The sequence below is a fragment of the Charadrius vociferus genome, unplaced genomic scaffold, assembly GCF_000708025.1.
Source record: "Charadrius vociferus isolate BGI_N301 unplaced genomic scaffold, ASM70802v2 scaffold217, whole genome shotgun sequence".
In the NCBI taxonomy this organism is placed as follows: domain Eukaryota; kingdom Metazoa; phylum Chordata; class Aves; order Charadriiformes; family Charadriidae; genus Charadrius; species Charadrius vociferus.
This window is the reverse complement of record NW_009649190.1, coordinates 412,589-424,552: the sequence shown is the minus strand read 5'-3', so window position 1 is coordinate 424,552 and position 11,964 is coordinate 412,589. Positions and strand designations below refer to the sequence as shown.

The 11,964-nt window shown below is 36.9% G+C and overlaps 1 protein-coding gene across 3 annotated transcripts in view; it reads left to right on the top strand.

Annotated features, from left to right (window-relative positions):
- The window catches only part of ANKRD28 (ankyrin repeat domain 28), a 102,747-nt gene that overhangs the window by 63,071 nt on the left and 27,712 nt on the right, over positions 1-11,964 (top strand). For all 3 annotated transcript variants that reach the window (XM_009888919.1, XM_009888918.1, XM_009888917.1), the window contains exons 7-11: positions 2,578-2,720; positions 4,013-4,225; positions 10,501-10,579; positions 11,043-11,157; positions 11,577-11,659. In XM_009888919.1, coding sequence (XP_009887221.1) covers positions 2,578-2,720; positions 4,013-4,225; positions 10,501-10,579; positions 11,043-11,157; positions 11,577-11,659 — 633 coding nt within the window. The remainder of the gene's footprint in view (positions 1-2,577; positions 2,721-4,012; positions 4,226-10,500; positions 10,580-11,042; positions 11,158-11,576; positions 11,660-11,964) is intronic.

Genomic DNA, 11,964 nt, shown 5'->3' with positions numbered 1-11,964 from the left:
CTGTTGAGCTGTCTTCAGAGGAAAAGACTTGAATGTGCCAGTGAATTATGAAGTGATCATCACAGTGTTAATGTAACCGTGATGTACCAATGATACCAGTACTCAAAACCGAGAAGTTAAAGAACAATCTTCATTATTGATCCAATGTTCTTTGCGATATTTCGTATTAGTATTTTGCAATCTACTTACATATGCAAAGCAGTGTCTGTGACAGGCTGTCCAACTGCCGTACTCAAGGTGGTTGTTTGCAAAATTTTGTTGAATGAAACTTGTGCATGAGATGGCAGAGATCTGATGAGATGAGCCTCAGTGAGAGGACAGAGATGGTTTTTTGGCTTGTGCTCACCCAAATGAGAGAAAAATCTTCTATTGTACAGATAAGCTACATTTACTCCAATTTTAGTCAGTGCTATTTCATAGGCTGTTAACAGGAAACTGTTAATGAACAGTATTTGGGTGGGAAAAATGTAATTTATCTGATGTCGATCAACCTAAATATCCTTGCAGACAATAGAGTAGAAAAAGCTTTTGAAAGTCTTCAAACAAGGAAAAAAAACTGTGATATTCTCTCTCACAATTTGGAGCCATTTTACAATGCTCCAATTGTTTGAAGAAAGCCTTAGAGCTTTTCCATCATATAAAACTGACCATAGAATAAAAAAGAAGTAATGCGTTTCGTCACTCTACTATAAATAACTTTCTAGGGTTATATCCATTGTTTCCCTTCCTTCCTGCTTTTCACCCGACTCCATTGCTGTCCAGCTGCAATACTGCAACTAAAATGGACTTTTATTTGTGCGTGCTAGCATCGCCACCCTCATTAGTGTGTCGGGATGTCTCCTCAGCGCTTCCCACTTCAAGTACCTTGCTCTTCTGTTTGAGTGTCTTCCGCTGATTGCAGCTTGCGTTTTCAATGCAGGTCAGGGAGTTTTTGTTTTGTTTTATTTTGGGGTTTTTTTCTCTTTTAAAGTTTATCTGCCACTGTTCTGTGCAGTGTCTCTCTTCCTTTCACTGCTTTCAAAATCTTCTGTATTTCTGTCTTGTATAGGGCTTGTTTTCCTTCTTTTTCCCATTATATTTGGGTCAGAAGATGAGTATAATGTTTACATTTCTCTTTCTTCTCTTTCCTACAATACTGAAGTAATTCAGAAGTGGAATTGCACTGGTAAACTGTGTTTCTGGTTGGTATAGCTAAGTGAAGGGTCATTTTGTATGTGTGTGTATGTACGTTTGTATGTATGCATGCATGCAGCATAAAATATGTATCATGGTGACTGAATGTTTAGCAAAATAGCTTTATAGGTAGATACTTCCTACTCAAACCTTTGCAAATTGTCTTAGTCATTGAAAAAGCGAAGACTCGCTTTTTATGAAGCCCTTTTGATACTTTTTACTTACGTGTCTGACTGGATAAGCATAAGCATTCAGTGTGCTCCTCACCACCTTTTTAACTAAGGTAAGGGTGTCACTTTAAAACGAAGAATCCCACATCTGTCTGTATGGGTCACTTCTAAAGGTAAAGCCTATCTATCGCGGTCTATTTAACTCAAGCGTGCTCCTTTATTCTGCAGACTTTGTCATGATTATCTGCGTGTTTTCAGCAATTGACTTGTTTTGTGCTTAAATTAACACCTTGGCAAGAATGACACATTTTTTTGTTACTTCGTTTTCATCGCTTTTCTCTTAGTGTGCAGTGTCACCACCGTGTGCAAGCTCGCAGGGGGGCATGCGGGCATGCTGAAGGGCAAAGCTGGTTGCCCTTCGCAGCAGCGGTGCGGTGTTGGGGCACCTGGCCCAGCCACAAAACTGGTGGTGAGAGCGACTGCCCACTGCTTCAGGGTGGGCTCCCCATCCTCCCTCTTACTTGGAGCTTCCCCCAGGTCATCCCTTCCCCACGATCCCACTTGGACTCTTAACTCTCCTCCCGGTGACTCAGTTAATGCTTTCAAAAGGCTACGGTTCCCCAAAGGCCTGAGTTGGTTTAGAAAATAGAGCTTTCCTAAATCCTGCATGATTTTGGGTCAACATTTTAAAGGGTTTGCAAGTAAATGAAGTTGGATTTGGGGATGGGATATGTTTTTATTTAAAAATGGAATATTTTCCTTTTTTCATGTCTGTGTAATTTTTTGAAGTTTATGCTGAAGGCTTTAAAAGCACCTTAACAGGCACCTTTGCAGTTGCATTCTCTTTCAAGTTGTTAACAGAAATTTGCTGTAAATGTTTAATAATTACAAAGTTATGTCACCTCTCTAGTTCTCAAATCTTCCCAAGAAATCCTTTTGTGTAAGGAGGAGATGAGATTTTTTTTTTTAACATACAAGATTATTTGTGCAGTATAAATGCTATGATTATTGGGAGGGGGAATGTGGAAATACTCTCTTCTGGATATTAATATTTTATGTTGCTTTTATAGTTCATCATACAATTAGAATACAAGAACAGTTATTTATTTTCCAGATTAGGTCCAAATGAATAACGTTTTGTTCATTTTATAACAATTGTACAATTATTAAGCTTGTAAACTTGTGCTGGTTAACATGAAATGCAGCTTTATTCTTTTTGTCTTTATTCTTTTAGGTCATATTGAAGTTGTGAAATTACTTGTGGCCCACGGAGCTGAAGTGACATGCAAAGACAAGAAATCGTATACACCCTTACATGCTGCAGCATCTAGTGGGATGATCAGTGTAGTCAAATATCTTCTAGATCTTGGAGTTGATGTAAGGAGGAATAAAAAAAAAAGTGATACATATTTTTTTGTTGTTTGAAATGCTTTTGGTACTGTAGCACACTGTTTATTTAGGGGTGGGTTATGATATAGTGAAAATAGTATTTCCAAAGATCTTCATTCTTTTTGTGTTATAAAATGTCATTCCCCCAAGTAACTTAAGAGCCTTGCAGATCTTGCAGAATTATTTGGAAATCAATTTGTATTTAGTAGGTTTTTTTGTTCATTTGGTATTTCTTACTCTTAATTCATTGGACTGGAACTCAGGAAATAGGAATTCCGTTCCTAGCTTTGCCACACAATCTCCTTTGAACTGCAGGAAATTCAACTCTTTAGCTTCAGCTCTTTGTAAAATATAGACGTTACTGACTTTCTTACACCACATAAGTTTGGAGAAATATTAAAATTGTAAGAAACTTCAATACTATAGTAAGGCAGGCCATATTAATATTGAAATGCAAAACAAATTAAAAGGTTGTGCAGTATCTGTATGTAGAAAGCGTGTTAACAACAAACTGTGCAACTGTGTAAGAAATCTACATTGTGCGTCACATTTTACTGTTACAAGGCTGGGGAATGCTGCCAAATTTCTATTCCCCCCCTCCACCACCACCCCCTGCATCGCTTATATATACTTCAGAGTCTCGTTTGGTTTAGAGGTTGTCTGACCTTTTCTAACTTGGATACCTAAACAGCAGCACCTCTTGTAATTCGTTAGCGAAGTGTATGTGATTGCATTTTAGAAGTAGTTCATAACTAAAATTCCTGTTGCACTCAGAACCTACAGATCCTCAATATCACTGAAAAGTCTGCCCGTGCGTGCAAGCACACAATGCATCTAGGAGTTCTAAATTTAAATCCCTAAAACTGATTTTGGGGAAACTCAGTCCCTTTGACCTCTGTTTTTAAGGGAAACCTGCAAATGCTGCTGGTTAGTGAGAGAGGTCCATGCTGTGCTTAGTCTGTAGTGTCTATGCAAATTGCCACTATTGACATTTTTTCCACATGTGTGCTCTGTCAAGTTGCATACTGCGTACAGGAAACTGGTGTGGAGACAATTGGAGGAGGTTGGCTCACTCGTAAAGCAATCGCACCCTTCCCCGGTACACACTTCTCAAAGTACTACATCCAGAACTTGCTTTTAATTTCTGGTTTTGAAGAGTTCCAAAACGTAGTGAAGAAGTTGTCTCATGACGTGAGATTTTTCTTTGTGATAATTAAGTGCTGCCGTAATACAGGCTTTTGCCTACTAACTAATCTTGGGTTGTTTGGTTTTTTTGACAGATGAATGAACCAAATGCCTATGGAAATACTCCTCTCCATGTAGCTTGCTACAACGGGCAAGATGTTGTAGTGAATGAACTCATAGACTGCGGTGCTAATGTAAATCAAATGAATGAGAAGGGGTTTACACCTTTGCACTTCGCTGCTGCATCAACACATGGAGCATTGTGTTTAGAGCTTTTGGTCTGTAACGGAGCAGATGTAAATATGAAGGTAGGTGAATCCAAAGCCAGCCATGCACTCTTAAAGGTGTAGTATGTCTTTATTAGAGGTAATTTTTCAAAGTAATTGTTACAGTAATGTTCATAAGTTCCCACTGATTGGTGAAATACTTCTGTGAAGAGTTCCGTAGAAAAAATGAGATGGTGTGTTGCTTCGAGGAATTCAATCTGAATCTGAAAACCTCAAAAGGGTTGTAGTAAATAGCCCAAAAGGATAAAGAAGAAAGATTACAATAATGTCTGGTCGATCTTGAATATGTTTAAATGCCAAAGTTGCACATAATTTCTCTTCCCTAGTCTATCCATATGAGTAAGAGCAAATCGTGTGGAAACATGCAAAAGAACATGTTTTTCTTACAAAAAAACAGCAGCAAAATAAAACAAAGATATTTCAGAGAAATGTGTATGAACAGGCTAATTGCTGGAGCAGTTGAAGAGCTGATAATGTAAGATTCTAAAATCCAACTAATAAGGGAGAGCTGTGAAGGGTAACTTAAAAATGTAAAGGTAAGCGGATAAGGCCAATGGAAGGTCTTAAACAGCTGTGTTTTTAATTACTCCAGCAAAACTTTGTGAGCAGAGTCAGTATACTTTTTTTACATCTCTACTTGGTCACAAGTCTTTGGCTGCAGAATATTCCTTAGAATCTAGTCTTAGTGTAGGTAGAATTTCTAATCCACACAAGCATAAAAGCAAATTATAACCTGCATCTTTTGTTATCTTCTTGTGTGTAGGGCAAGGTCTTGACATGTGAAAGATGTGAGACCTCCTGTTTTGTATTAAGTTGATCTTTAGTAATGAAAACTTAACTGTGTTCAGAAATATTCAGTGGCAGTACTCTTGATAGGCTTCAGGGTGGGGGAAATAGGAAATGTGTATGTGGAATGAAGAGTCCAAACATTCTTTTTACAAAATATATAATTGCCTGTACTGTTGCACACATGTAGTAGGAAAAGAATTGTCTATCCTTCCGTTTCTTTAAAATAAAAATAAAAAAAAACCCTGTTTAGTAGAGTTATGCCTTAATTTCAGCACAAATCTGGATAAAAGGTGACTATTAGAATAGCTAACATTTCTCTTAAAAATCATGGGGTTTGGGGCTCACTTCATGTAAGATACATTGATTTTCAGCTGACTAATTCTAAAATACAATTTTTTTATCTACTGTTGGTACAGAATCCATAGTCCACTGAAAGTTTGGGACTAATTTAAAAATAAGCTATTTGATGTGGAAAAATCTTAGATGTATGTTACTGCTCACTCTCACATATATTTAAACATGCGGCTCATGTAATGAAAATGTACTTAAACTCAGTTGTGGAAAAATTCATCACCAGTCCTCTGGAGAAGTAAGGATCTGTGCTACAGGGTTCACTGCCAACTTGTCCTAAAATACACAGGTCAAGGTCCATTTAATTTTGTTGCCAGCTTTGTGCTCTGCATAGTGTCCCAGACTGGATATGACTGAGGGTTTAGCCTTACAGGGCTGACTTCTGTCCTACATTCTTGAAACATCATTTCTCAGTAGCATATGTTCTATCATGAAAATAATCCCACAGTGTTAAATATACTAATGATTATGTATATGTGTTACTTACACAAATAAGAACAAAAGAGAAACATAAATATTACCAAGTAAAGAATTACTGTTTCCCTATATGCTGGTTTGCAAGGGTTCATGACTTCGTACATCTTTTGATGTAGAAGAAAGAAGTGGGGAGGGCTTCATTTCAGAAAGATATGCAGCAAGTAATGGTGGTTGGGTTTTTTGGCTATTAGTTTTCAAATACACCTTAAATGTAGGTTAGGAATGAAACTGAAAACCTTTCAACATTCTATTACGAGAATTAAACACTGTTAAAGATTATAGTAATCTTTATGTTTGAACTTAAGAATCTTTGTTTTACATATGGTATACATTGTAGATACTGACTACATTTAGACATTTATAACACTAAGTAACCTTAGAAATGGTGCAAAGAACACTTAATATCTTAAAGTGACTGGCAAAGTTCCTGAATTCTTTGAAGTTTATAATGTGGGTAAACTTTTGTTTGGAGGTGACAGAAGATATTTTAACATCAAAGAGATGTATTGTTGCCTTCCTTCCCATTCGATTTTAAGTTATGGCATCCAAAGCATAGATTTGGCAGTTTCTGTAACTTAAAAAAAAAAAAAAAATCCTTAGGAGACTTAGTAAGGGTAAACCCAGGTTTTCAACTTAAGCTTACTCTGAGATGACAGAATCACTTTTTCTGAAACATAATCGTGATGGGGCTGGGAAATGCAGCCTGAAGCATATTGGAGAGCTGAGAATTTCGGCTGAAAAGCTTAGCAAAGATTGTGCTACTGAAGTTAGCCTGCTTCAGAAGAAAATGTCGTTACAGTAGAAGGGGTTAGTAGCTTTAGCTATAGGTTGGCTGTAGTATAAGTGTGTTGATTTAGTAAGTATCAAAACTGTTCAGTGCAAAATTAAGCAAGTAGGGTTGTGTAAGGATTTTAAGCAATTACAGCTTGAAAACACCATTTATCCCTTATTTCTGCACCAATGTGTCTCCATTGTAATTCTGTTAATAGCATTTCTGTGGATATATACCAGCATGACTGAATTTTGCCTGTGAATTTATGCCTGAAGGTGTGAACAGTCTTACTTTGTATATGAAAACTTACCACTTGCACTGTTGAGAAGTGCAAGAACTGAGGCAAAACAAAATTGTTTCCAAGTTAACTTCTGCTTTCCTGGAAAGGCCTATAAGGATGAATCTTTGATTTAATTGGAAGAACAATCCCTAAAAATAGCAAAGGTAAATTAAATTAGAATATGTTGCGTAGCTAAGAATAATTTGTAGAGTTAAAATGTGGTGCTTTTAGAGCATTCCTACTATTTACTGAGGCCAAGCCTGTTCAGTTTCCAAATACTGAGGCTGAAGTTCAGAGTAGTTGTTAAAATTGCCATAAGATTTATTTTTCATCAGAATGATATTGCTTGTGGAATCTGATCCAGTTGTTCCCCCCCACGTGCAACTGTATCTGTGTTTTTAGAGGTAACAGAGTGGGTATGGATGGTAATCTAGGGGCAGACTATATAGCAGTATTGGAGCACTTTCTGCTGTGCGTGACCTAGTGGGGAAAGCAAAAGGGAAACACTCTTATTCTTGATGGCAGATGGAGGGTAAGTGCTTGTGCGTATCTGCGGATGTTGGCCTCATCTCAAGAAGGGAATACGTAGCAGAAGATAACGGAACAGTAGCAGAAGATAATGGAACAGTAGAAATTTTAAACCTCTAATCACTTTTTTATCACCTCTGTAGGCAGAGGACATACTTTCATTCTTGTTTTTGTAGACTTGTCAGTGTCCATATAGTACTGTAGAACAGTGAATGCTGTTAAGCGTTGCTCATTACTGCAGCACACTCTCCTCACTATTCAGGATTTCCATGCATGAAAGAACACGTTGAAATGAGTACGTAATGGGACAGTATTAATTGTTTTATGGGCCCCCTTGCTGCTTGAAAATTCAATGACCTAAATAGAAGAAGTATTTTATTTCCATTGGTGATACTAGAACATAAGAATTGTTGCTAGGGGGAGATTTCACTCGGAGGAATGCTGTGGCATGATAGCCCCACATTTCCCCTGACCCTCAGTAAAGCTCAGTAGTCTGAGTACAGTTAATATCTGAGTAATCACTTGATAGAACACCTTGTGCTGTGTTAATTCTTACTGTCTAACAGCAATTAGTGCTTGTAGCAAATTTCATATGATCTTAAATATTTTGTGGATATGTTTTCTCTGGTGATAGAGGAGATTTGGGTGATTCCCATCCTATTACCACACTTAATTGAGTTTCAGTGAAGACAACAAAAGTTATCATTAGCCCATAGCTCTTCCGTCATGTGCTCTGATCCTATCTGCTCTTGTAATATCAGACAGCTGTAGTTAACTTAATACTTAGATAAAAGACCTTAAAGGCATTAAAAAAAAAAAGGGAAATTGAAGCACAAGTTTTGAAGATACCTCCTTGCTTATGTAGTCCAGCCTCCTGGCACCTCAGGAAGCAGCGTTACAAATACTTTTCTCAGTGAACCAGCAAGGCTCTATTCATTGCTTAAGGAACTCTTTGGCTCCTGGTTCTGATTCTGTATATCCTCCCCTAGTGGCAATGTCTAAGAAGGGAATTCTGAATGCAATCCTATACCTAGCAGTTCAGCTTCAACACAGCAATTATCACCTTTGTTTAATTTTATAGCTTTTCTATGTTGCTAGACAATTGTGTGTTACGTTATTCCTGGGTTGCAAAGGAACCTGAGACTTTTAGACTGGAGGGAGGCACTGTGGATAATCAAATCCATTGTCTTAGAAATCCACATTACGTGCCTTTTTAAGTGAACTTGAGCAAGGTAAATCTGTTATTGATCGTACTGTGGTTTTTCATTTACAACTGGAAAATGATTTTGTAGCTTATTTTGCTGTCCTCTGCAAAATCTTGCTCAACTTGTCTCACGAGGGTTCTCACTTGACCAGCATGCTCCCTAGTTTCTAATACTGTCACCTTAGGTTATTCGTATGTCCTTGTAAGGTACTTTATTAATGTGTTCAGTGAGACTTGGATCTACTTTTTTCTTCTCCATCTTCTTACTCTTCATTAGCCTTCCTTTGAGATACAGATTTAGTGTATCTGAGCCACTGACATTCTTTATCTGAACTCTTAAATTCTTCTTTCTGTCGACTTCACAAATTTATTTCCTTATCACCTCAAAGTTTTCCCTTTTAAAGTTTAGGATGGTAGTTACCAAAGCAGTTTTTGGTCATTCACTCCAACTAATTTTATGTAATATGATTGTTTTTCTTTAATTTAATTGATTCTTCAGCTTAAAGGAGGAGCAGAGTGAGGGAAATAGACACCAGGTGTGTAACGATAGTTTTAAAGGAGGAAAATAATTGGACACAGAATATTAATGGTTAGATAAAGAGAGTAGAATGGGTATGTGGATGTGTCTTTTGGTTTATTTACAGTCAAAGAAACCTGCTAGATGAAACATCTGGAGATAACTTGGCTGTCATTATTAAGTGTTTTATTTCTTTCAATCCAGGTCTGAGAAGACAATGTTCCCCATAATTGCATTGCTCTAGGTGGTGTATACTGCTCTGTGCAGTGACACAACTAAAAATTCCACATTCGACTCTGTCTAAAAGGGTCTCCAGCAGACTTTCAGTAACACATCCATAGAAACTTTGCTATTTGGTACCAAAGGAAGAGTAAGGATGGGAGAACACTTGCACATGACAGCAGTTCATGATATTTCAATACACATGTTCGTATCTTATGTTCCTACCACCTTTGTCTTTTTTAACTTTGTATTTTTTGAATAGTTCATACTCTTCAAAGCCAACGTTTAAAATTTAAAGATGTGGCGTGTGCATCCAAGAGTGCTTTTATTTTCTGTGTGTGTCATCTTTGCAATTTTTTGTGTGCATTTGTAGTAATGCTTTCCCATTACCTATGATAAAGTACAGGAGGAAAAAGCCATCCTAAAGTAACAATAACAGGAAAAAAATGGTTTTGTAAGTGCATTGAGATTGTGCTGTTAAACATTGAAATTCCCTTACGCATTAATGTTGGCCAACTTGAAGGACATCTTTACTGGGTGAATGACTAAGTGCACATTTGATATGTGTGTCAAATGTATAGTACCTGTTATGGTTGAATAGTTCTACCTAGAATCTTCTAGATTACTTGTGCTTTATGATAAATTGCTTACAAATATAACTTTACAGAAATTTCCATGAAACACATGAGCTTTTTAATGTGTTGTCTTCTAATATAATGTGTAAACCTCTATAGTAAATACGGCTGTTTTCTTTCAAGAAACAAACTTAATTTAAAGAAGCATTGTTTTGTTTTAGACTTGGGCTGGGGGGAGAGCTGGACATAGGCTTGTTGCTAAAGTTGTGTGCTGTCATCATCCTCTTGAGTGATTATCCTAAAGGCGTAACTGTGAGTGAGTGGGCATCATTGAGTTGTCACTCACAGCTGGAAGAGTGATTAAGAGCAGCTCTTTTGAAAAGCTTGCCATGTCATGCTGACTTGTCACTGCCAGCATCCGTCTTGTAAAAGTGCATAGAAACAGTTTAAAGGAGGCAGTAGAGGGGAAAGAAGAAAGTAAAAGAATGTATTTTTTCTGATTTTTTTTTTTGTCAGTTCTGTTTGATTGCTATTGCTGGCCGTAAGTAAACACTGGGGTGTGGGGTTTTTTTGTTTTCCAGAGTAAAGATGGGAAAACACCTTTGCACATGACAGCGATCCATGGTAGATTTTCAAGATCTCAAACCATCATTCAAAATGGTAAAAAGCATGAGGGAGTAGTTTTGCCATCAGCTTTCCAGTATTACAAACATTTTCTTCCTCTTGTGTTGATAACAATGTACTGAACTCTTTTTCATACCTAATGTCCAGTAGTAGTTCAGTTAATGGTGGAGTCTGCCATATCTGCTTATACAGTTCGATAGGTTACACTGAACTGTTTATATTTCAGAATGCAGGAAAATATATTCATTTCTCTTCCATAACCGAGGTTGCACAAAGTTTGTCTCATATGGTTACATAATAAAATGCTTCTCTCTGCTTTGCTTATTATTAATACTAAATACCGCTGAAATACGTATAGATTTTAAATCCAAAGGAGGCATTCATGGACAATTATTAATGTTGCTTAAATTATCATCAGTGCTGTTTTTCTAACAAAAGTATGTGTGTGCCGGTGTATATTCTTACTTAGTAATTATTTTTTTTATATTTTTTTTTATAGGAGCTGAAATAGACTGTGAAGATAAGAATGGAAATACTCCTTTGCACATAGCAGCTAGATATGGCCATGAGCTATTAATCAACACTCTGATTACGAGTGGTGCTGACACTGCAAAGTAGGTAACTTTACTGACATGAATGCAAGCTGAGAGAATTTAGAAATGTATTTATTAGATTAACGAGACTAGTATGACTTTTTTTAATACCATCTTCAACTTGAAATAGGAAATACTTTGTGCATTATCCTGTACTGTTAAGTAGCTACTCATTACATTGCAATTTGTACAAAAAGAAAGAGGAACAGATTTTCCTCTAATGTATTTGATGTAAAAGCTCTGAAAGTTTTAATAGGCTGTGGCATTGACTTGCCTGCTAGCTTGTAAGAAAGCCTTTAATATATGAAGTTTTCCTAAGGCTCAGTATTCTAATTAGGTGGTTTGCTGAGCCCACCGTGCATGTGCACTTTGGCACACAATCATGTTTGTTTTATTTTAATTGTAATGAAACTGTGATACCTGATTATGGTGTATCTTAGGCGGGGTATACATGGGATGTTTCCTCTCCATTTGGCAGCATTAAGTGGATTTTCAGACTGCTGCAGAAAGCTCCTCTCATCAGGTAGGATGCTCTTCCAAAGTCATATGACTGCTTTATGTGTACTTTGTTTTTTATTCCATAGAATAGCTTTTAATTAAGTTTTAATTTAGTAATACATAGAAATGTTTATAGTTTACTAGTAGCCTTGGGGCAGTGCTTGTTTTTTTTTAATGGACAGTCCACAGCTGAAGTGAATGCAAAATTCTACAGAAGTAGCTTTTTTAAAAAAAAAAAATAATCACCCAAATGGAAATAATGCATCTATAATCTTTTAAATGTTGTGTTTGTGCGTTTTAAGTTGGCCATAGAGGTGGGATGACTGGTTC